This window comes from Nanorana parkeri, unplaced genomic scaffold, assembly GCF_000935625.1.
Source record: "Nanorana parkeri isolate BGI_ZX_2015 unplaced genomic scaffold, ASM93562v1 scaffold5, whole genome shotgun sequence".
NCBI classification, from domain to species: domain Eukaryota; kingdom Metazoa; phylum Chordata; class Amphibia; order Anura; family Dicroglossidae; genus Nanorana; species Nanorana parkeri.
In genome coordinates, this window is record NW_017306273.1 from 4,761,227 (window position 1) to 4,787,777 (window position 26,551).

A 26,551-nucleotide genomic window follows, 5' to 3' on the forward strand; every position below is an offset into this window, starting at 1 on the left:
CAACTTTCACCTACCCTTGACCTATTCTCGTGCTCTTGTTCCAAAAAAAAAAAGGCCCTCATCAGACTCATTATTTTCCTTTATTTTACAGAAACAGAAAAGACAATGAAATCAAAAATGAAGTCACAGTACACCAAAACTGACCAAATACAAACAAAAAAAGTAAAAATGTACTGTAATTATACTCTTATTAAAGTAGAAAAGTGATTTTTTTTTTCCAAGCGAAATTTCGCCTAATCAGCTCACGGAGACCAATTCATATTTTCAATCATGACAGGTCTTCTTAAAGTCCTTGCAGCCATGGGAACAGTGTCCTCCAAAATATGAAAACTAAAACTTGATACAATTTATGTTTCTCAACATGTTTTCACAAGCAGCAAAGCTGGGAATATTCTGACCTTGAAGGAGTTTTGCGTTCCCTTTCTCCCTAAATGTTACATTAGTTGCCTCCCCGAGCACAGTGTAGCAATTCAGTATGGAATCACAGTATGGAATCCAGCATTGTGTTTTTAGATTTAACTCCTTAGTATTTGTTGCTCCTGCTTGTCTCCCTACTGGAAATAGAACGTTTCCCCTTTTTTGCAGTGGCTGATCAGGGCATGACTCTGCATGGACAAAAGACAGGTTCACTTTACCATTCAATATCCTTCCTTATATTAAATAAAACATCCATTGTACAACAGAAAGGCACTGAAAATACTACTGTGGGTAGGTAATAGGTGCTGATGGTATACTTGCAGCCAAAAGAGAATAGATGACCCCCGTGATATGTTCTCCATTCAGGGGTGACTGTGTGGCATGTAGGGGTGGACTAGGTTTGTTGTGAGTGAGGCATTGGTGGGTTTCTGGGGAAGGGGTAAACAGCAAAGGGGGTGATAGTAGGAGTTAGACCCTGTTTACAATATTGCTTGCAGGAGCGTGCACGTTTCTGTACGCATTACCACAGCTGCTTGTGATGGTGCGATGCAGTGCCATTTATACTTGATGAATGGCTCCACAATTTGGAATGGCACAATTCTGAATGGCTCCACAATACTGAATGGCACCATCAGGGCTGGATTTACTCTCTCTGCTGCCCCAATGCTAGGTTCCTCAATGCGCCCTCCTGTATGCAGGCAGCATACAAGTGTTCTCGGCAACATCGCTGAGATCACTTGTACAAAACAAAAGCGGCGGCTTTCCCGCTGTACATTTAGCCCCGCTTGCCCAAAGCAGAGATAAATGCAGAAAACAACTACCCGCCCAGTGCCCTGAACTGCATGTCCGGCCATTGGGAGATAGGAATTCCACACCCCTGCTGCCCCTCTACTCCCTGCTGCCCCAAGGCTGGGCTTTGGTTGTCCTTGTGGGAAATCCAGCCATGGCACTCCAATGCACCTTGCTAATAAAGGTGTGCTGCACCACACTATGTGCCTTGCTGCAAGGGCCATTGGTTTGCATCGCTAAACCTTTCTTTTTGAATAGGAAGCCTAACGCAGCACATCAAACACATGGTGTTAACATGCATGCATTACCGCAACGCTCTCCACCCAAGTGGTTAGCCATGATAAAAGATGCTGTGTAAGAGGGAGACGGGGTAAGGAGAGGCAAAGGGGGGCAGGGGGCAAAAGGAAAGGCAAAGGGGGTGCACGACCACCAGCTCCACTCCTCCAAATCAGGGGAACCTATCAGTATGTAGCCTAGGTGCAGAAGCCAGGGATATAGGAGCATTGAGTTAAACTTGGTTGGGTGGGCACAAGATCATTAAAAATTAAAAATGTCTTCATTTGATATTATAGCTTAGCACTGCTGATCTCCTGCAGCTTCTTTGCAGCCACCTATTGCCTACATGCACAGCCACATGTAAACTAAATGCCATTCAGTTAGGGTTCACATCTAATTTAAACTGAAAAACATTAACAAACATCACCTAAAACCTCCCCAGGGCTAGTGTTCCTCTTTAAGCAACATGGCCGAGGCGGCTGTTCCCAGGGGAAGGGATTTTTACATCTTTTAGATGCCATCTGAACAGCTTAGAAGTAATCAGTCTTCCAGCAGTCCAGTGCACAGCTGTTCCATAGTGTAATTATAGCACATCATTTTCTACTTATCCTCCGAATTGAAGAAAATTGGCTGTCGGCAGCCTCTGGAGATGTGATTAGCTGTTTATCACAGCAAACAAACTGACTGCAATGTCTGACAAAGTCACATTTCCTCGACATTCACAGCAATGAAAAACGCCAGCGTTACCCCAAGCAACCGGTCAGCGTAGGTTAGGAAGTAATATTTGAATATTGTATCTCTTTACCTGTCGGAAAATTCCACCCTGGTGATTTATACGACAATGGCACCACCAGGGAGGAGCTGTGATAGACTACTGCAATAATGACTACCAATCTAAATCAGCATTTCTCAACTTTTTTTCAGTCATGGCACCAGTGGCATCACAAGGGGGGTGCAGCACGCACCAGGTGACACTATTAGAGGGGGTAACACCAAAATTACTGACAAGGACCGAGAGCCCAACATCTGCACAAGAAAGCAGGGGGCCCAGCAGCACACCTTACATACCAAGTAAGGATGGGCACGGGCGTGTTTGAATCTCCACGTGCCGAGCCCGCCAGGAAACAGACAGCGTGCAGCGCCAATCACAGGTACCGAGACATTTTCCCGCTCCGCAGCTGCAGAGATCGGGAAATGTCTCAGTGCCTGTGATTGGCGCTGCGCGCTGTCAGCTTCCTGGCGGGCTCGGCACGTGGAACTGCGAACACGCCCGAGCCCATCCTTAATACCGAGCATAATGAGATGGCCACCGACAGCTAGTCATTACACGCGTGCTTAATGACGTGCCAGCAGGTGACACCAGGCGACCAATCTGAGTAACACCCGGCCTGGAGACTCCTCTGCATGTCACCTTTTAAAAGTATGCAAAATCTTAAGGCACCCCAGTCTAAAATGTAATGTTTATTAAACTAGGAACCCCACAAAAAAATACAAAAGTGGTTTTCCCTCTTCACACTAAAGTCCCTCCTTCACATTAGGAACCCACCTTCACATCAGAATCTTCCCTTTCACATCAAAGCCCCCCTTTTACATCAAAATCCCCCCTTTCACATCAAAGCCCCCCTTTTACACCAGAATCCCCCATTTCACATCAAAGCCCACATTTTACATCAGAATCCCCCCTTTAACATTAAAGCCCCCCTTTTACATCAGAATGCCCCATTTCACATCAAAGCTCCCCTTTTACATATGAATCCCCCACCCCCCCTTTCACATCAGAATCCCCCCCTTTTCACATCACAGACTTTATGACTAAGCTCATGCTTGAGTAGGAGGGACACAGGGGATAGAATGGTCCCCAATTCAGTAAATTTTTAGGCAAATGGTCATTAAGAATGCAGTCTGCATTTCTAGTATGACAAATAAGCAACTATCATTTTCAGGAAGAGGTGAGCAATGGCAGCCTACATGTTCCTACCAAGAACACTGTATTTTAGTCACATGTTGGTTGCCCATAATGCTTTCACCAAGCATTTCCTAAGCCTTAATGCACACTGCCTCTGTCCCCGTTGAGGTGATCCACCATCACTTTCTGCTCTAGCGATGGCCAGTTCACCAGGACAGAAGATGAGTGGAGCACTTATACTGCAAAGATGTCACTAGAACAGGAAGAGTGGGGAGATCCCCCAATGGGGACACCTGTTGACAAAGGTGAGATAGCCCTTCACTTTAGTGAGGTTTTGTTATCACTTCCTCTTGTGTTTTCGAAACAGGAAGAGAGGAGAAATCTCTCTAGTGGGGGTATAGACTGCATCAGAGGCCAGACAGAATATCTAACACTTCTCCACTCTATGCAACCCTAAACTCTTGACTGGAGATTCACTTTAATACCCCAAATAGGACATACTATGCCTCTTCTTCTCCAAAGCAGAAGGAGGTTGATAGGGGAGACTGTTGGAAGTAATTTAACTTTCATTACAACTTTGGCGTTGTTACCACTTAGAAGGATTGGTGGGGGGGAAAAAAACGAAAATCCCTCTCATATGCTTACCATTAGTCCCAATGAGGGTGCTTTTTGGCTTTACCTTGTAAGCTCCATTCTGGAAAGTAATGTGTACTGTAAGTATTTCTTTGGCATTTACAAAGCCTTCAGGAAGTTTCAAGCAGCTTTCTTGTAGACCTTAAAGTCCCCTATAGCTCCAGGCTTCCTGAAATCAAGCCCCGGGAGCAATGAAGGTTCATGGTTGACTGGTAGACACCACCTTGAAGCATTTTACTAGGTCTCATCACTTTTCTGACAACATCTGTGAACTAGACTTGTGCGCCGTCAAAAAATTTGTTCTGTTTCGTTTCGTTTCGGAATATCCGTTATTTCGTATTTCGTAATTCGTAACTGAACTCAATTCGGATTCGGATTCGTACGAAATACGAATTTTCGTTAGTGGCGGTTATATTTTCGTAACTTTACGAACATTCGTTATGATGAAGTTAAAAAGCAAAATACCTTTGTTAATATTGGAGTGGTAGTTGTTTTTTTATCCGAAATACGAATTCCGTTAACGGATTCCGTATTCCGAATTCCGTATTTCGGACTTTAAAAAAAAACTACCATCAACTCCAATATAAATGTACTTTGCTTTTTACCTTCAATATAACGAATGTTCGTAATGGAACGAAAATACGTCAACGGAATTTCGTATTTCCTGCCTGTGTGTGTAACTGTGTATTGTAATGCATCAGCAGCAGCGGATCCGTATCTCGGATTAAAAAAAAATCTTGTCATGCTGTTCAACCTCATTTACAGGGGTAATATTAGTTCCTGTTTCAAAGAAATTCGGATCCGAAATTCGTTAACGGAATTTCGTATTTCGGATATAATTCGGAAACTGCCATTCGGATTTCGGATGCTCCGAAATTCGGAATTTCAGGAAAATTCGTACAAATTTTGATTCGTAACGAAACGAATCGCACATGTCTACTGTGAACCGAAATGAGCTCTCTGGTTTTGTGGGCAGTAAAGTTATAAGAGCTCACCGCAGTGTAAGCTATAAGCAGTGTAAGCTATAAAGAAATCCATGGGGCGGCTTGTTACAACTCTCATAAAGAAAAACTGTAGAGAGTTCTAAAATTCTGAGTGACTTGATGGCAAAGGATCTGCATTGATGCTGCTCCTCTGGGTTTTATGAAACATTAAACATTATTAACTTCAATTTCAATGTCATGTTTCTAACCTATGAAGCTCTCAACACTGCGTCATCTTCCATTATCTCGTCTTAGGTATATATCCAACTGGAACATTCACTAATTGAATCTCACTCCCTCCGTGGTCACTGCTAGTGGGTAGGGAACCATGGTCATTAATACATTGTCTCCTCACAAATACTATAACAGCCTCTGCTCTTCTGTGAAGGCCTTCCACAAGATTCTGCATTTTCTATTTGTATATAACTTAAATCACCTCCAGAGTTATTATTTTTATGAAACAAGCCCACGTTTTGTAACTATTTAAGTGAGACCTTACTTCTTTTTGTTAAAGTGGTACAACTATCAGATTTTATTGCTGTCTGTGTAGGCAATATGGAGATTCACTCTGTCTATTTATCCTGACGCCCATTATCATTAACCAGAAAGTGAGGGGAATCCAAAATGTAATAGTTGTTGGGGAAATGGGGGATATCTTCCAAAGGAGACACCAGTGTGGTCAGTATTGGGGCAAGGTCAATTAATGGCCAAGACAAAGATGCCAAACCCCTCTTCCCCTCTGTTTACTACTCATGAGTCAGTGTCTTTTCAGTACTTGTGCTAGTGACCACAACAATAAACCCCCAACATTGATGCCAATGAACCCAATAACAACCCCCATATTGGTGGTCATTGGCAATGCTTTTTAAACCCCTCTTCATTGGTAGTCAAAGACAAAGCTGTTAACCCCCTCTTCCCCTAAACCGCCTGCCTGCATTGATAATCCATGGCAGTGTTATATAAAATTACCCTCCCCCCCACGCATTGGTGGTTGATTGCTGTGCTCTTAATCCCCCCCAGACCCAATGCATACATTTGTGGCCAGTGGCATGTTTATTAGCCAGTAGCCCTCTCACATTGGGGGTTAATGGCAGTGCTGGTAAACCCCACCCCCTACACAGACAGCGGTGGTCGGTGGCAGTGTTAATTATCAACCCCAGGTGGTGTTCAACAGAGCACCTCCCCTCAGTTTTTATTTTTACCTGCTCATCTGCTCCTGCACCACCCCCTCTTCCTGATGACACCTTGCTCGGGCTACACCTCCATTGTTATCACTCCACCTGGCAGTAGCAGCTTCTTTCTAGTGCCAGGTGTAGGAATGCAGCCCCCTAGCTTTGGCACTCTGCAGCCATTCTGTGTCCAAGGTGGCAGAACCAACCCAGGGCAGGGTTGGCTGCTGGGGTGCAGGTTGGGCACCAGGACCATAGCTTTCAGGAGTTTACAGAGCAACAATGAGTGAGTGATGGTCACGACTCCTTCCCTTGACATGAAAACACTGTACCTTGGGCAACTCTCCTCTCATGCTGGCCCTGAGTGTGGTTTACAGCTGACAAAGGTTTCAACCTTTTTCTGGAGTTCCTCTTTAGGTCTGTTTTTCATGTGTGAACTTTCTCCACTTTCCCTATTTCTTTTTAACAGTGGAGATGGCCATATTGAAGATGTTGCCTTACACGTAATTTATTATTGGCACATTTATCCGGTGATACCCCAAAAGTTACCTTGTTTCAAAGTGCCCGTGGGGAGGAGAAGCAAGCAGACTGAAATCCTATATCTATGCAAAGGAGAAAAGATTGGAGGATATGTATCTAATTGTCTGGAGACATAGATATGCAGATGGATTCTTTACCTTTTGGAGTTTCAACTGGCAGAGTGGCAATGTTTTTTTTTTTTTTGGGGGGGGGGGGACAGCAGGAGAAAGGGAAAAAATGTCTAAGTTATATTTTCTAACTCGCATGTATTGCCTGGCTATATTACCATTGCCAATGTGTGTTAAAAGTGCACCCATTCTTTAAATATTTTAAATATTATCTGCACAGTGGTAGTGCTAAGAAGAATAAAAAGTTACATCTCAGAGATTGTGTGCCTCATTTGTTACATTTGTCTCTGTCAAAGAAAGAAATAATTAGTTTCTTTCATGGCAGACTGAATGTTTAATTAGATAAAGATTATGCAAATGAAAGGCATTTAGTGAGTGTTTTCAATTTAAAGGGACTAACTGATTTTGGATGAATACAAGTCCAAATTAAAAGCACTTCAGTGCTGTCATCAGTGAAGTAGATTCCGTAATAACTAGGGACAAGAGCGCTGCTGATAACCTTGTCCTTCTTCAGCTCAAGGTGCTTTTTAAGGGAGACATAAATGTGTTTAGCAAATTAGCTCACCTGTCCATCTGTATATCCAGAAAGGCAACTAAAAGCCACAGGAGCCCCACTACTCCATATAAAATGTGCCCTCTTTCTTCTCATGAGGGCTGAATTCTTCCATTCAGACACCATGCTGCTATTTTGTCAATACAAACAGATAACATTTCCAACATTTCCACTACTTCTTCCCTTTTTCTTTTTTCTATGTTCTGACTTTCTACGACAACCCAAATGCATACTGGTAGGTATACCGCCATATGAGAACTTGGCCCCTAACATGAATTTCTGAAATTCAGGAGTAGATTAAAGATCTGTCACTCCACATTGCCACAGTGAAAAGAATGTTCCATTACATGGGGGGCAGTGGAAAGAATGCTCCTTTGCATTGGTGATCAGTTGATGAATGTCTAAGTTTAAGAATGTCTCCTAAATTGGCAGTCATTTAAAAGAAAGCCCCTTACATTGTTGGTAAGTGGTAAGAATGTTCCTTACATTGGTGGTCAGTGGAAAGAATGCCCCTTATATTGGTGGTCAGTGGAAATAATGTCCCTTATAGTGGTGGTCAGTGGAAAGAATGTCCCTTATATTGGTGGTCAGTTAAAATAAACCCGCTTACATTGATGGTCAGTGGAAAGGATGCCCCTTACATTGGTAGTCATTGGTAAGAACGCCCCTTCTATTAGTAGTCATTTGAATGAAAGTCCCTTGCATTGATGGTCAGTGGAAAGAATGTCCCTTACATTGGTTAGAGAAAAGATTCCACTGGCCCCATCCCACTAGCTCTGCTAAGTGATGTTGGTGCCAACGCTATACAGGTACTGCCAGGCAGGAGAGTAATCTACTACTGCTCAATGCTCAAGGAACCTCTAGCCTTGTAGGGAACACCGCCACTTCAGGATTCCCAGATGAAACTGAGCAAATATTGGTGACAATTGGCAATAGAAGGAGGCATTGGCATAGCCAGGAGCGCTACCCTACGAAAACCAGGCCCCATGGTTTCCATAGGAAATATATAGACCATTGATATTTTGTCACTATGCCCACATGGATGGATGGATGGATAGATAGATAGATAGATAGATAGATAGATAGATAGATAGATAGATAGATAGATAGATAGATAGATGGATGGATAGATGGTGCGAACACTGAAATGGCATCAATGTGAAGAAAAAAGGCCTGACATCAGTAATCCATAGGCGTCAGTGGTCAGTAAAAGAAAAAGATTCTCTGGCATTTGCGGTTCAGTAGGAGGAAGAAATGCCCAGGCATTGGTGATAAGTAGAAGAAAGAATGTTCCAGTGTCAGTGGTCAGTGGGAAGAAGAACATCCTGTTGTCTTGTGGTCTGTTGGAGGAAGCAGGGCCGGCCTTAGGTCTTTAGGCGCCCTGTGCGAGAAAGCTTTACAGCGCCCCTCAGTGACAAAGAACAACGTGGTAGCTAGCAAGAGGAAGATTGCTCTGGCATCAATGGTCAGTAAGGGAAATAGAGAAATAAAAATGTATCAACGTTGTGGTCAGGGGTATAAAAAATATGGCAAGAGCTTTAAGATTCCCCAGGAGCTCTGAATGTGGCAGGGGGGGGTTCTGTGATAGCTAGAGAGCTTTACAATAGGCTATGTGTCATAGTAGGGGGATTCGAGTTCTGGGTGCTACTGTATGGAGATAGGAGTTCTGGAGAGGGCTGGGGAATACTGCAGCAGGCTGGTGGGAGGGAGAGGGGGGGGTGGGACGACGACTCCATCGCTCACAGTGCCTGAAGGCAGGTGAACCCCTGATCGTACCCTTAAAAAAACATCAAAACCACAGCAATTTCACCTTCCCCATTGATTCCAATTAATCCAAGCTAAATTTGTTGAATGTTGGTCAACATTTCAGCAAAGCAAAATCTCTCAGATTTGCTCATGCCTAGTGTTCCGCAGTCAAGCTGTTCACGCATGACATTTGATGTCTGTAGGCAGTTGTAACACCCCAGCACCCCAGAAAGTCTAGTTCTTGCCCAGCCTGAACCAGTTCTGGACCCAACATAAGCAGCTTTTAACTTTTGTACTTCCATGCAGCATCGAACTCTGTCAACCATGCTGCGTTATCTGGCAGAGGACAATAGCAGTTTAGCAGCGAAAAAAAAGAAGCATTTAAAACCTGCTCAGTGCCAATTGCCTCTTTTAATGCCTTTCAAAGACATTACATTAAAACGAGAGCATTACAGCGGGTTTGTTCAAGTGATAGGATAATAAGAATCCAGTTCTTATTCAGAGGTTTTCTAGGCAATTATACGGCTTAACCACATGTTTCCATACCGCCGTTTGCGCTCCTGCATAGATTAACTTAAAAATGCTTTCACATCGTGATTGCGTATAATTGCATCGAAGTTCTGCAGAGATTACGTCGGCTTAATGATTTCTAGGAGGAACAGAAAGGCTGATTAAGACGCCTTAGAAAAACAAAATAGTCAAAAATTGATGAAGATCTAGAAGAAGGTCCCGTATTATAGATTTGACTTTAAAGGGGATTTCCAGGTAAAGTGGATTATTTTTCGTGTTTCGGAGCCCCTGTGGTAGTACAGAAATGACTCGGCTTCCAGGTTTTTCAGAGCTCTACCATCTCAGATACCAATTGCAGGTAATGTGGCACAATCTAAAAATACTTGACCCTACATGGTAACAATTTTTCACTTCTGGCTGGACTTTAATCCAACTTCAAGATCCTACTCTTGTTTGACAGAGGTCTATGTGAGATGAGGACTCCTTGGCACAGCATGGAGAGGCCCAACCAAACGGGATTTACATTTTTCTAGGTCACTCCACCTAGAGCCAAGCTCTCAATTATTGATGGGTAATGGTAGGTTCTTCATGAGTCTTGGTGTGTCATTACTACTTGACTCTATTTGACTCTACATGGGAACAATTTTTCACTTCTGGTTGGACTTTAATCCAACTTCAAGAAGATCCTAGTCTTGTTTGACAGAGGTCTATGCGAGATGAGGACTCCTTGGCACAGCATGGAGAGGCCCAACCAAACAGTATTTACATTTTTCAAGGTCACTCCACATAGAGCACATAGAGCCAAGCTATCAGTTATTGATGAGTGATGGTAGGTTCTTTATGAGTCTTGGTGACTGGTCTGAGCCACTGATATTGAAGTCTGTTTTTATCAGAGAATGTTGCGCTATCTAGTGGCTGGTTACTCAATGCAAAATGACTGGCAAGGGGCTTCAGTCCTACCTGGAGACACTATTGATACCATGCTAATTTTGACTGCAAAGGGTCATTAGAAATAGAGCCTGATTTCACATGAGACCCACGTAAATAAACTTTCTCTGCATTCCATTGCCCACAATGGGGACCAACTTCTGTTTGCACTAAAGCTCTAACCCTTTGTCTCTAGGTATTAGGGGCACATTAATGTCAAAGGCTGTTGCATGACTGGTGCCAAATTCCATTCCAGCGGCACTGGCAGCCGTAATGGCTTTGTCTCATCACTCAGTGCAGAACCCAAAAGCCTTCGGACCTTTGAAGATTAAAACCTCGCCATGATGAAAATGCTATATAAATGTAAGCTAAAATGAATGTATATGGGTACAGGTCCAACTTTTTCTGGACACCATTAGCAATTGATGTGTTTTACTTGATGGCCCAAGTTGATGGCTAATGCTTACATACTACGTCGCCAAATGAACACCTCTGCCCTTGTGTTTCAGTCTGGCCTCTTGTGTCATGGACAAATGTGGAATTTGGAAGATAAACAATTAAATCCAGCACCTAATTAGAACAGGCGCCTGTCAAAACCGTGTTAGCGAGTCACTGTGAGATCTTAACTCTAATTTCACACTCTCATGCATGTGTCAGGATAATTTAGGAATTTATCAGCAGTTTTGAAAGATTTGGCCATGCTGTATTTCCATCACACAGCACATTCCTGTTTGGCAGCCGCTGAGATGTTTTCTCAACGTCTGTAACTGGAGAGACTGGCGGGGCGATATCTGCGATAACTGCGTTGGTTTTTTTTGCTGGAAAAGTTCCATTCGTGTATATTTAAAGGTGAACTCCAGTCAAATGGCTAAAATACGCACACTTCTACCCGCTTAAAGATTTGTATTTCTGTTCAGCCGGTCTTCTGATGCAATTACTTCAGAGGGCAAAACATATGTGATCGCTAATACAGCCGCACAGTTTTAGCACTTCTAAGATCTTATAGATCCTTGGTTCTCAACTGGTGGGTCGTGACCCAAAAGTGGGTCGCAACCCCGAGTTCAGTGGGTCGCTGCGTGCCTTCTACTTTTCTAGGTGAGAGGCTCCTCAGCCTCTTCCTAGAACAACATAGTCATTTCTTTTGGCCAGCAGCATTCGGAATATCAGCTTGAGGTGGAGTGGGGTGGGCTGGGGGTATGGCCGTGAGGGAGCTCCACCCATATGTGCATTGCTTAGAGCTCCCTCGCATGTCCTGTGCCTGGACCGGAGTGACATCACATTCTGGCTCCCCAGACCTTTACAGGACCTTTACAAGGGATCTGTACAAGCAATGCACATATGGATGGAGCTCCGTCACAGCACAGCAGCCCACACTGGACCCCAGCCTGCGGATCCACTCCAGTTCTCATAAATTAGGGAGACTGGGTGGATCTTTAGATTGTAAGCCCTCACGGGCAGGGCCCTCCTTACCATCTCGTCTTGAATTGTATTCTAATTGTAATGTCTTACTTATATTGTAAAGCACTGTGCAAACTGATGTCGTTATAAATCCTGTGTAATAATAATAATAATCTTTAAAAAAAGAAAAAAGAAATAAACTGTTTTTGGAGTGTGTATGTGCGTGTGAGAGATTGTGTCTGTGGTTCTCTGAGTCTGTCAGTGTTTTTGAGGGCCCGTTCCTACTAGTACAGTGCGTTAATCACACAGCCTCATGCGATTAATGCACTGCACCACACAATCGCACCTACTGTACGTTCTGGTGTGGGAGCCCGCACTGTAACGCATAGTACCGCAATGCCATGCGTTTCATTGCAGTGCGACTTGGCTTGCGACTTAATGACCAAGGACAGATGTGGGTCCTGAGGTTACACAGGTTGAGATCCACTGTTATAGATAATGACTATGCCTATGACAGCTTGGTCTTGCCTTGAACTAAGAACATTGTAAACAAAACACAGCACTCATAATGACCTTTTTGAGAGACAAGCTCGGGACAGGTGTCAGTAGGGAACAGTGGGATTGGTGGCCCCAATCAAGGTACATATACCAGTTTTCATGTTTTGACAGTTAATACATTTGGGCAGGGGGTAAATGTTAAAGTGAGCCGTGGCCGCCTTCATGTAAAAATGATCAGTAGATCCAAGGTTATAAGCAATTAAGGATTTATGCATATCTGAACGTTTGCTGTAAAAGTCCAGCTTGGCCCCATCCCTCTCGCCTTCTGTCCTTCCCTTTAATGTCCTTTAATTTCATAAGTGGCTTAACTGACCCATTATACATCTTTTCATCATGTGCTAAGCTGGGCATGCCCTGATTAGTGGAAGGTTTACTGCAAAGCCTACAAACAGAAGTAATAGGAGCTTATCTATTTTTTTTATTGCACAGAAGTATTATATTAACCATACACGTTACAGAAAAGTACACACAAAGTTAACAAGATATGCTTATGTAGTGCTGTGTTATATGAAATTACCTCCTCCTGGCCCATAAGTCACCTTGTAACTGTTCTAATTCTGTATCTAGTTATTTAATTAAAAATTATCCAATCTTGGCATCCATCGTTGGAATACATAACATGGTGATTATAGCGTCAATGGGCACAGCTCTACGCGTTTCTTAGACCGGCGGTCCGCTTCCTTAGGAATAGGCAGTAAGTAAATATTCTAACATATCATAGGAACTGTAGATATATTCTCAATTCAGAAAAAGTGATCCTACATCCAGATATTCGCCACCCACAGTGTTCCCAAATAGAACATCTTAGTCAATGTCATCAGGTGTCCAAACAGCTGTGTAGAATTGTATTAATTAAATCTTCCATCGCCATGTTATGTATTCTTACTACGGATGCCAAGATTGGATATTTATCAATTAAATAACAAGACATGACAACAGTTACATGGTGACTTATGAGCCAGGAGGAGTTTATTTCATATAACGCGGCGCTAAATAAGCATGTATTGTTAACTTTCTGTGTACTTTTCTGAAAATTGCATGGTTTTAATATTTTCTATGCATTTGTGTCTGGAAAGTCCAGCTCGGGCTTTGTGTCACACTTGGATAGTTGATTGCTTGATGAGTGCTTGTCCAGGTGAGATAAAAGGGGAGCCAGCCAGCCTTCTGAGAGAGCTACATGTTGGATGTGTTCAGAAAGAAAAAGAACTTTGCTGCCTGGACTGCTTTTTCCCAGGGAAGGTGATCCCCCATTTGCGCTATACCCCCACAATATCTATCTATCTATCTATCTATCTAGATAGATAGATAGATAGATAGATAGATATTAGACCTTAAAGGTCTCTTTACTTCTGTTGGTTTTTTGATTGACTGTATATTCTGGGACAATGGTACAAGACATATTAAGGCTGACCATTTAAAGTCCATATTCTTCTATATTATTTTTGCCATGCTGTTATTCATCTTCTACTTTATAACAGACATGTGCATCGGGAAACAATTTGTTTAGTTTAGTTTCGTTTTGATTTGGATTTTGCGTTATTTAATTTTTTTCGGGATTCGGGTCCGAAAGTCAATTTGTTTCGGGATTTGGATTCGGACGAAATTCGTTAGCGGTAGTCTGTAAGAAATCACATTTCGGTTTCATTTTGTTTCCTTCGTTACAGCAAAGTGACATCAGCATGGGGGGGGGGGGAGTTTTTTTCCCCTCAAATGTCACTTTGCTGCAACGAAATTGTCTAACAAACAAAATTTCGTACAGACTACCGCTAACGAATTTCGGAATCTGAAATTCAGATTTTTTTGCATTCATTATATCTGTCATTTGGAATTCGGATACATCCAAATCTCGGAATTTCTGAAATTTCATCCTAATTTTAATTTGGAACGAAACGATGTCTACTTTATAACATTGGCGATTTGATAAAGCAGGGGGCATGAAGACAACAAAATGGACACATGGCAATTTTTATTTTTACAAACCTTTTAATGTATATTCATATCAATAAAAAATTGAATTTTAAATAGATATTGTCATTCAGTTCTTGGCACCTTGAAAGCCCATAGTTGTTTTTTTATGTTTTTTGTGATCTTTGTTTTCTCTTCTCCCAAAGCTCTGCTATCTATTGGTATAATTGTTAAAAAAAAAAACAGCAGCTCGGGGGAGTGACCCAACTGCAGTCTCTGGCTTCTCAGGGGCGCGATGTTATGTCACTGTTAGCATGGCTTGTACGACTGAAATCTCTAAAAAGATAAACATGGAGGAGGAGAAGAGATGGTCATCTGCCATGTGTAGCAAAAACCAGTTTATACATTCTCCTGCAATAGAAGCTTAAAAAAGGAACATTTTGTGCCCATAATGTTTCAATTAGGGATGCACCGATATATCGGCCGCCGAAACATATCGGCCGAAAATGGCACTTTTGGCATAATGCCGAAAGAGCCATGTTTCGGCCGATACATTGGCGCATCCCAGGTTTCTTTTCTCCCCGCTGGGCGCTGTTCCAGCGGGGAGAAAAGAAAGTGAGAGCCGGCCGAGCGCTGTGAGCGGCCGGCGTCTCTCCTCCCACTCCGCTCAGCCGCCTATCGCAGTCCGGCAGAGCGGTGTGTGGGCGTAGACAGCGCTGTCACAAGAGGCTGGGCTTTCCTCTCTACACCGCTCGATCAGCCTCCTGTGACAGCGTGTCAGAGAGAAAAGCAAGGTACACACACTCAGCGATCAGTGTTGAGGATATGTTATGTTAACTATATCCTCAATTATGAATGAATGGGAGTGATCTACATCAAATCTACATCACCCCCATTCATTCATAATTGTAGTTATAGTAAACAAACAATGTTATCAAAGGACTTTGTGTTCTCAATCTCTTTTTCTATTTTAAAAGGGAAATATCAGGGGTCTGTTTAGACCCCTAATATTTCCCCAGAAGCCCCCAAAAGTAAAGTAAAAAATATTTAATAAAAAATGAATTAATAAATAAAAATGAATATAAAAAATTTAAAAAGTTTATAAAAAATAAAATATTTTAAAAAATAAAAATAAAAAACATTTTCGGTTTCGGCCTGACATTTTTTTTTATTTCAGTTTCGTTTCGGTTTTAAAATTTCCATTTCGGTGCACCTCTAGTTTCAATACATGGAAATACTGCTCCTCTCCAATGATAAGGTCGCATTTCAACTGGCATTGTATCAGACTTTTTATATTTTATTTTATATTTACTATCTTCTTTCAAACAACGATTAAAATATCAAGTTGAATACTCCTGAATGTTGGCCTCATTGCATGTCAGCACACGATTCCACAGTGGAAACTTGAAACACAAACTTGCCATTTATTTCAGGAGGTCACTGTCTCTGTTTAACTTCAGACGGCAGCACCAATTAAAAGTAACATGAGTAATAATTATTTTACTGGCCTATTCACTATAAATGAACCGTGCCAAACATGTTGAGACCTTCCATCCCAGAATGCAGCCTGAGTGCCTCAGCAGTCAATAAAACGTTCGATTCACCCAATGGCTGCTCTCCAGGGAAGTCCAAAGGGGGTATTTCATTCACATTTTATGTCCCCAGCTGCAGAGGTGATATCTCACGTCCCATGCCCCCTGCTACAAAAGCACCAGCCTTATCTTAGTGTTATTCCATCTAATCATAGTCCAACCATAATCAGCCATCCATATTTATGGATACTGCAATGCAGATACAGATTAGCAAGGGCACATTCTCTAACCTGCCGTATATACTCGAGTATAAGCCGTCCCGAATATAAGCCGAGGTACCTAATTTTACCACAAAAAACTGGGAAAAAGTATTGACAGTCCTCCACCATTGGACATTCCAAATGCAAGAAAGTTTAGCATGTTAAGGGATCACTCATATATAAGGCAATCTTTAGTTCTAATGTAAACCCATCAAACAGAACAAGAAAAATCTCCTTTGTGCCCCCCTCCGATCCTGACTGCACTCTACTAGAGGATTGACATTTCCGAAATTGAGGTTAAGCCCCATTGCCTGGGCTAAGGCCTAGTTGTTTGTAATTCCAATGAGAAAGCCCTGACTGGCCACTGTGGTACTCTTATTGGATAGAAAAATAGTGGGTAGGAAAGAGCTCCAAACCCAAAGTAATTTCTGTTGAACCCTTAGTAACAAAGTGAATCCAGGATCAGGGGGGCACACAGAATAGCGGGCATACCGTGGCACCTACTTTTAGGCAAGGCATATATTTTACAAAGATTAAAATGGCTGACTGATTCACTTTGAACAGAGGTTAAAAACACCACAGCCACATACTCTTTCAAGTTTCTTCAAACATAGCCTTTTATGGGAAGAGACATGAGATGTTCTAAATTTACCACTGCAAGTGCCCTTTAAACCGCTCAACTTGTGTCCTTTACATGGTAATTGCAGTGCTGCCTTGAACTCCAAATATTGCTTTTAGAACTAAGGACATAAGCAATGGAACCCTCAATCTTATGTAACATAACACCTCTACTAATAAATCCTAATGAGGTGCCAGTGGCCAACAGAATAGCTTAGGAATTTGAGATATCGTCTTGTATTTGTGTTGGAGAAGAGTGACATATCATTGAAGTTGAAGAACTTAACATTACTAGTGGAATGTCAGAATCGTTTTGTGCTTTGGATATGGAAAAAGCAACACAGTTTTAGCTTGGCCAACGGCTCTCCCAAAAAAATATGAGAAATGAAGTGTTTAATGTGGAAAAGAATATGGAGGGCATGGTTTTATGGGAAGTTTAGCAGAGTTTATTAAAACACTGGTTATTTCCCATCCTACGTTCTGAAGGTTATGGAAATAAAGAGTACTGGTCAATAAAGGAAAACGTTCAGTGTTGTGCGGGTGGTGGCGGGTGTGGAATTGCATGCTGGCTTCTTCTTTTCTTATATCTCAGGGACCCCAGTGACAAGTATTCACAGTTCTGCTTTTAATGCTGTGGCCATTTCAAAGTCAAATGATGGTGCCACTTCACAGATGGAATGCCAATGATGCAGACTAAATATATAACTGGGAGATCTATTCAGTATTAAAAATAACTTTTGGGTAACGCTATCAAGGTTATTCACAATAGGGTGAAGAGTTTGGAGAAGGCCGGAGAAGTGAACAATCTAGGCCAAAATAGCTGATTTGGAAAAATTATCCAATTCAGCTCATTTTCCAGGTCAGCTATGTTGTCCTAGATTGTTCACTTCTGCCTTCTCCAAACTCTTCACCCTTTTGTGAATAACCCCATATGTTTTTCATAACAGGCCTGTCAGTGAAAGGTTCACTCACTGTATGTTTAATACAATCATAAGGCCTTTGTTGATCAAGTACATTGACCTGTAGACAGTACTGTTTCATCCCAGTGTCCACTGCAGTATCTAGAGATCCATTCTACTTTTGGGTACTGGGTTATTTCAATATGTTTTAAGGATATGTTTACTTAAAACAGGCTACTAACTAGGTGTATTGGGGCCCTATAGCAACAAAATAATGGGGTCCTTTTTCACTTTAATCTCTACCTCAAGGACATTGCCTCTAGTAATACAGAATACTCATTCGTAAAAGGTTTCCAGAACAATATATACATTTATTTAATAGAAATCGCCATCTCTATAAACAGTATCACTGTATAGCTCTGGGCCCCATTGCAGCTGCATGGTTATAGTTAGACCCCTTGGCCTAAATGTCTCCCTATTGGAACTATGTACACTAGAGAAATAATACTTTGTAAAATATTAATTCAACAGTTTATGTTAAATAGTTTTCTATAAAATGATTTTTTTTTAAATTAGATAGTTACAAGAAGAGGCAATGGGGTAGATTTACTAAAAGCATATAGGCTGTTCACTTTGCAAGGGAATTTGCACGTTAGCTTAGTGAATGAGGTGAAGCTCTGCTGACTTCCATCATCCAATTGTGTGCAAGAAAAAACACTGGGGGGTTTTTGTTATCGTTGCTCGTGATTGGGTATTCTTCACAAAGGGAATTTCACCTCATTTACTAAGCTAAGGGAAAATTCCCCTTCAAACTGAACAGCCTATGTGCCTTTAGACCCCAATATTTAGAACCCCAATATTTTAAAAGAAAGGTGGTATACATAGGAGAAATATTTTCCAACACACTTTCTTTGGGGCTTCCGAGTGCAAGGTGCCCCTGTGATTGATATATATACATATATACACAGTATATCAGAAGTGGGTGCCAATTACAGCTACAGTCAGGTAATGATGTGTAAGTTTTTTTTTCGTGGGAGTTTTGATTTCAAGTTCATAACCTTCCGGCACTCACGAAAGGCAGCAGGTAAGGATGACTAAACATTTTGTCACCTAACATTGAAATAGCGGCTGCAGCTCCAGTTGTATCCCAGGCATCACTTTTGGTTTTCCATTATAGTGCTGGACCAATATTTAGGCTTGGGAGTTGGGAGGAGGAAGGTGGTGAACCCAACTGTAACCTCAGGAACTGTGGATGCAGTTTGCATATTAGAGTTCTTCTTTAAAATTATTAAATTATTAATAAATCTTTTTTTATTTTTAGTCTTCAGCTTTAAAAAGTAGAAAAAGAACCTGAAATCATTTTTTTTTCTTTCTCTTTCAGAGACTGTATGCACGACAACAGGATGTGTGACCGCAGGTACGTGTTTAGGTTTTAGATGATTTTTCTCTTGGATATGTTTTTTTTGACGTCTTGGTGTTTCTTCCCTAGCTGCAAGAATTATCCAGAACATGGACCCCTCTATAGAACCTTGCACTGACTTCTACCAGTATGCCTGTGGTGGCTGGCTGAACAAGCACGTTATCCCAGAAACCAGCTCTAGATATAGCATATTCGATATTCTCCGGGATGAAATGGAGATTATTTTAAAAGGTAAGACTCTCCGATTCCAAAAGGGACCAGACTAATTTATCAATGGCAAAATATACTGCCTGACCAAAAAAATGTCACCACCTGGATTATGGCCAGTGTTGCTTCTGGGGTTGCTTAATTCAGTCAGGCCTAGGTTCATTATGTCCCCAAAAAATGAGGTCAGCTGTTTACCTGAATATACTGAATGATCAGGTGTTTCCATCAATTGATTTTTTTCTTCCCTGATTGCACGTTGGGCATATTCCAAGATGACAATGCCAGGATTCATCGGGCTCAAAATGTGAAAGAGTGGTTCAGGGAGCATGAGTCATCATTGTCACACATGAATTGGCCACCAGAGAGTCCAGACCTTAACCCCATTGAGAATCTTTGGGATGTTCTGGAGAAGACTCTACGCAGTGGCACGACCATCATCACTACAAGATCTTGGGGAAAAATTCATGCAATTCTGGACGGTAACAAATGTTGTGGCATTGCATAAGCTTATTGAAACGATGCCACAGGTAATGCGTGCCATTATCAGAGCTAAAGGCGGCCCAGCAAAATATTAGCGTGTGTGACTTTTTTTCTGGCCGCGCAGTGTATAAAGCACAGTTGCCAACCCAACATTTGTTTTTTATTTGTAGACAGGCTGAAACAGGCTGAAAACTTAAGACCAGCTCCAAAATGTTTAAGGACTTATCACCATGACAGTAGATTAGTGTACTTAGAGATCTGTATATTGTGCATTAAGGCGTGATGTGCTACCCGCTACTGTAAAAGTGCGTTGTGGTGCCAATCAAAATGTGGGTAATGTGCATTGTAAATATGTGAATCTGCCCTTATTGTAATTCCAAAAGTCATTTGGAGACTTTTTAACTCTACAGTTTTCATTAAAGTAATACCTGGTGATCCTGCCATCAAGTTCAGGCACTTCCTGTTATGAAGTGACAACACTCTGCCCTATTGCCCAAATTTCTCTCTATGGGTTGGCACCCGGTCACATGCAGTTCTAGTACAGACTACAAGGAGCAGTGCTGACACAGATGGACCAAGCAGAGTCCAGTGTTGTCATCATCAAGAAGCAGGTCGGAGCAATATTGTGCAGCTGACACTGGCATGAGTGAATATAGACAGGAAGTGGCTGAAAGGGGGCTGGAGGTAATCAGGAGCACTGAGATAGGAAAATAGATCAAAAAAGGTGAAAACAGCATTTTATGATATAAAAAACAGCAATACACAGGGGCTGATTTATATATGTGAGGCGGATGCCATTTCCTTGGCACTAGCACCCCTAGATGGCATTGGAATTCCTATGCTCCTCAGGGCCATCTGGTGGCGCTGGTGCCGTGCAAATGGCATCTGTCCAGCTGTACACTGAAGGAACATCTATAAATTAGCCCCATAGTGTTTTAGCAAATCTAATTTCATCCAGCTAGGGTTTACCTCTACTTTGAAGTATACCTTTCCTAAGAGAAATATATGACCTTGCTAGTTGTCTGACTGTTATTCTGATCCTCTGGCTTCAATAGTTTTGAGTTACTGACCAAAAACAAATACACAAATAAGGAAAGTCAGAAGTCCCATTTGCATTGGGTTTTCTGGATCGATGCCTCAAAGTATTAAACCCAGAGAGCCGGCATATCAGCCTAGTAGTTTCAGAGTTCAGCAATGGCCGGCTCCATGGGTCTCTTGGGAAAGGATTCCTTTAATTAGTTTGTAGAACAAGAGCAATGGTAAGGTAGATTGACATCACACAGATCTACATATTGCATAACATAAGAACTACCCAAGGCTTTAGAAGCAGCTAAAATGTAGTTTTACAAGAACGCATCAAACTGACGTGTAGAATGCTGTGGAAGACTCATCCTTAAAGTGTATGTCAAGGTAAAATCAAATCAAACATATGCAGTACATCTCCGCAATACAGGTTGTGGCAGTGCAAGGCAATGCCACGGTGTAGTTTGGCAACTATGACACCCAGGACTCTCAGCCAGAAGGGCTGACAGGGTGCAGAGGGTAAACCATTTCATAAGGAAGAACCTGGTCTTTCAGATTCTTCCAGGTGTTCAGAATTGTAGATAGGATCTGGAGCTCTGGAGATTTCTTAGAGCTCCAGGTGGGATGAAATCTCCTGGGGCCAGGTGTTGCCAATGACCAGCCTGGAGTGATCAAGTGGCTGAGAGCAGCCTCATTAGGAAGCCAGCCCAGAGCTCAGGGGGAAAGTTGTGCGTGGGTGTGCAGGAGGCACGCGGCCACAAGCAGACTTGGGTGCGTGCTGGACGCATTTGGAACAGCCAGGGGAGGCTTGGGAAGGTCGGTGACCCAAGGGACCTGGCGGACACACTGCTGAAAGAGCAGTGTGAGTGCTCACGAGGGGTGAGCAGTGTGAGTATCACACAGAGGTGTGCTAAAGACTGTATATGCGGAGGAAAAGCAGATTATTATAAGAAGCACATGAACTGTTCTGTTTCAATTATGTTGAAGAGGAATAAAGGCTGTCCTGTTTATGTTCAAGTTGGTTTCAAGACTGGTCCTTAAGTGTTCACCATTGGGCTATATTCCCCAAACATCACAATGTACATTTCCAAATGTTCTATCCCTTTAAAGACCCTGCAGGTACAGATAAATACTTGTTGATCTGCTAGAAATACCTTCAGCTCTTATTTTCCTTTTGTGAGCTGACATCGCAGAGCCTTTTTTGTACTGAAATAATGAGAAATGGCGTCATCCCTGCCCAGTTGTCTCTTAGTAAACTGAATACACTCCTTTCTCCTTATCTGAACAAAATAAGAACTAACCGTTCTGTAGTCCATGATGCGGATGGGCTGATAAGACTCGTTGAGTTAACACAGGAAGTGTGCAGGGGACAAAGGACAGCTCTGAATGTTTGATGAGTTTGGTATGGAGGAACTCGAGTGGCCTGCACAGAGCCCTGACCTCACCTCTACTGATCACCTTTGGAATGAACTGGAACATCGATTGTGAGTCAGGTCTACTCATACAACTTCAGTACCTGACCTCAGAAATGCTCTCTTGGCTAAGTGGGCCTATTTACATGCTCCAAAACCTTGTGAGTTTTTTGTTCTTATTATAGCAAAAGGGAATTGGGTAACACCACATCAATGCTCATGGTTTTGTAATAGAGTGTCGAACAAGCTCATATAGGTGTGATGGACAGGTGTCCACAAACTGGCCATATAGTATCTCTTATGTGTAGTAGTTATTTATAAAGCATGTATCACTGATAGCATGTACCTATTTATATTTTATATGTATATCATTTTATTTCCTTATTTTTCTCTAAATGTTCCTGCTTTAGCAGTCCTAGACCTAGAAACAGTCCCTTTAAGTATTGTATATATATATATTGTCCTTTGTGCAGAATTTAACGTAACATTTTAGATTAGAAATTATTAGACTATTTATATCTATCTGATTCTGATTAAATAAAAATGATTTTCACTCATTCAGGTTTACTTGAGATGCCAGAGCAGGATGACCGTGATGCCTTTAAAAAAGCCAAAACTTTGTACAAGTCCTGTATGAATGAAAGTAAGTATGTGCACCATATAACAGGGATGATCTGCTAGAGTTTAGGGAAGAAGGGAAGAAAATTGAGCCATTTCTTTGTTTCTTTGGAACCAATCTAATTTTTGTTGAACCATGCATTGTGATTGGTGCAGGTAATAGCTGTACCTGTGCTCAGTTCTCTTTGCTCCTGTTTATTGTATACATTAGCCCTATGCAGCCCAAGTCACTAAGAACAATTGTGTGTTTTTCCATAATTATAATGATTTTTATTTTTTTCAGATCTCATTTGCTACCATAGCTGAAAATAACAGCAACAATTGTTAAAGCTTAGTGCATTAAACATAATTTCTCAGTTGATATACCAGCCTTTCTCAACCAGGGTTCCCTACAGATGTTACTAGGGGTTCCTTGAGCAATGAGCAGTTTTTGCCTCTCAGATAAGTAACCAATGACACGAGTGGTCTTTTTAGCTATCAGTAAAGTCTGTATTCTTTCCACTGACCATCATTTAAGAGGTATTCTTCCCATTGACCACCAGTGGAAAGGGGTCCTTCTCACAATGTCTTCTAATGTAAGGTGGTCCTTTTCCTACTGACAACCAACCTAATGATTCCCTTTTCCACTGACCACCAATTTAAGAGGGCAGTTCTCCACTCACCACCAATATCATAGAACCCTTCTCCACTGGCCACCAATGTAAGGGAGCAATTCTCCACTCACCACCAATGTCATAGAAACCTTCTCTATTGACTACCAATGTAAGGGGTCAATTCTCCACTCACCACAATTGTAATAGCACCCTTCTCCACTGACCACCAATGTAAGGTGGCAATTCTCCACTCACCACCAAAGTCATAGACCCCTTCTTCATTCACCAACAATGTAAGGGGGCAATTCTTCACATACCACCAATGTCATAGACCCATTCTCCATTCACTACCAATGTAAGGGAGAACTTCCTTGACCACAAATGAAAAGGGGCCCTTGTCCACTAACCATAAATCTAAGAGAGCCCTTCTCCACTCACCAATGAGTCCTTCTCCCCTGACCACCAATGTGAGGGAACACTAAAATTGGCATTGAGTGTGCTTCTTATGTTTATAATTTGTTTATAACATTATTCTAACTGAAAATGATTATATTATATAGAGAGGCTATAGGTGTCAAATATGCTAAGTATGTCACATTCTTTGTACTCCATGCTTATCTCTCGCTCTCTATTCTGTAGATATAGTAATTATAAGCAGAGGTTGTCTAAGACCTAACATTTATTTAAGGTGTTCCTTCATTTGAAAGGCTGAAAAAGGCTGGTATATACTATAGAAGAGCTGTCTCTGTTGTTATAGATATACCAAACAGGCATTCTGTTACCCAGTTTTTCAAAGAAATACGTTTCTGTAAAGTACCCATGTGAGGGGCCTCAAATGCAAGCTAACATTCCATTCCTGGGACAATTACCACCCTCACAGTGAGCATTTGGTCCATAGCATCCCAGGAGCCAGAGTAAAGTAGCTTCCAGCAAAGGTTTTTAACACTGGCCCGTTGTGGCATTTCCCCTTAAAGAGAACCCGTCGCCAGACTATTCACGTAGACAATAATCTCTAAATAAGATTATGTTTGCATTCAGTGTGTTTTTCACATGCTATTTACCTGTAAAAGCCTCCCCTGGATAGCCCTCCAAAAGCCCTGCTGAATGACGCCATCTTGAATCTGATGTTAGCAGCTCCAGGGACTCAAGTGAAACCCTATAGTATTTTCATTCACTCTTCCCTTGGCATCTGCATAAAACGTTATGTAGCGAGGTGAGGGGAGGAGCTGGGTCATTACAGTAATTAGACACTCCCAGAAGTGGAGAAGACAATGACGTACATGGAGAGAGGGGGCTGTGCTAGGCAATTGACTCTTCCTGGAGTAGTCAAATGTTCTAGTCGTTTAAAGGCACAAGGTCATATATCATTTAAGGAAAGGAAAAATGCAAGTAAGCATTTAAAATGTTGCAATTTTCTTTTCTGTTACCTGCAATGTTTTGGTTGGTAACAGGGTCTCTTTAAGTGTTTTTGCAAATTTTCCACTGTACTGTACTCTGACCCTTTTTCTCACAATGCTTACCTTACACCACACTGAACAAATTTGCAGCTATTCTGTTTTTCGACATGTGTTTCTGTTTCAGTAAGTGCTCAGTTTCCATGTGGGTTTTATTTTTGTGCTATGCCCACTCTGTCCCCTCTCCTGTTTACCAGACTCATTGCGCCCATTATCTCCGATCAACTCCCTCTGGGATGTTCTGCTGACATTATCTCCGTTTGAAGTGCAGATTTGTCCTTGCCATGACACCCCTACCCAGTGAATATCTCCTTCATGATCATAGCACAACTGCAGATGGCTACATTAGAATTGGCACCAGGCCACGGTATTGGGCAGGGTTCCATCATTGTAGACTGGAATGTAACAGGAAGACAAAGGATCTCTTCTGTACAGGTTCAACCACTGGCGGTCTGAGATCATTAGTAGGAAATAAGAAAAGCAACCAGTTGTAAACTAGAACTGCCTCAGTTTGGTGTTATCCAGTTCTTTTTAGATTTGACTAAGATTTAACAAAAATTTACAAATTGGAAGGGTCATATGTAAATGAATGATGGTTATATTAAACAAAAGAATAAAAAACATAAAATTGGATATAAAACACGTAAAAAAAAGATATTAAAAAAAGCACATTAATAATGCACATTGGTGTGTATTGCACAAGTGTTTAGTGCTTAGCTTGCTTTGGGACCACAAAACTCAAATGAATGGGAAAAAAAGGAGAAGAGCATGGTCGTGTGATCCGTCAAACCCATGTGACCAACCTCTCTTCCCATAGTAGAGTGTTCTCTGCAGCATTATGCAGATAGCACCTTTGTTGGACTCTACAGATTCCACAGTGACTTGTAAAACACAGGTACAGTGTGGAATAAACACTGTGACTGCAGAGTGACTAGATGGCTTTCCATTCTCCGTTCTATGTAGGCCCCCAAGTCTACCTTTGGTATGTATCCCTCCAGTTCAACTACCTAATCGATCTCTCTTTATTGACTACTCTATTGCCAAAGTTCTGAGGCAGATTAAAAGATTTCAAGGGGGTATGTGCCCAGGTAATGAGGAGCTCCCGAGGCAAACACAACAGGCTGTACAAAACAAATCTGATTGGCCAAAAAAGTCACATGTCCCATTCAGTTTCATTTTTTTACGAAATTCAGACGCTAAACCGAAATTTGGATTCGGACACATTCGGATGCATTGGGATTCGGAAATTCAGGGGTGTCCGGATGTCGCACATGTCTATTGCAATCTTCATCCATGTGACCAGGTGACAACGCAGGAGAGACAGGGGCAAAGAATGACCCTAGTGGCGGAACGAGGATCTTCATGGCAGGATCACAGGATGTTAAATGGAGATTATAAAATATTTCAATGACTTTTCATATTCCGTTAACATTTTAAAACGTTCAATGAAACTTTAGTGATCGGGGTTTACAAGTGCTTTAAAATATTCCCTTCCCGCCTTTGCTTCCAGGTCTGATAGAGCAGCGAGACTCTTTACCTCTTCTGGAGCTCCTTACTATCGTTGGAGAATGGCCAGTGGCTTATACAGATTGGAACCTCACCAAAGGTAACCCTAAGC

The 26,551-nt window shown here is 41.9% G+C and overlaps 1 protein-coding gene across 2 annotated transcripts in view; it reads left to right on the forward strand.

Annotated features, from left to right (window-relative positions):
• MMEL1 (membrane metalloendopeptidase like 1) overlaps positions 1–26,551 on the forward strand; it is an 82,623-nt gene that overhangs the window by 19,381 nt on the left and 36,691 nt on the right. For both annotated transcript variants that reach the window (XM_018552322.1, XM_018552313.1), the window contains exons 3-6: positions 19,108–19,143; positions 19,216–19,377; positions 22,831–22,911; positions 26,444–26,539. In XM_018552322.1, the coding sequence (XP_018407824.1) occupies positions 19,108–19,143; positions 19,216–19,377; positions 22,831–22,911; positions 26,444–26,539 (375 nt within the window). The remainder of the gene's footprint in view (positions 1–19,107; positions 19,144–19,215; positions 19,378–22,830; positions 22,912–26,443; positions 26,540–26,551) is intronic.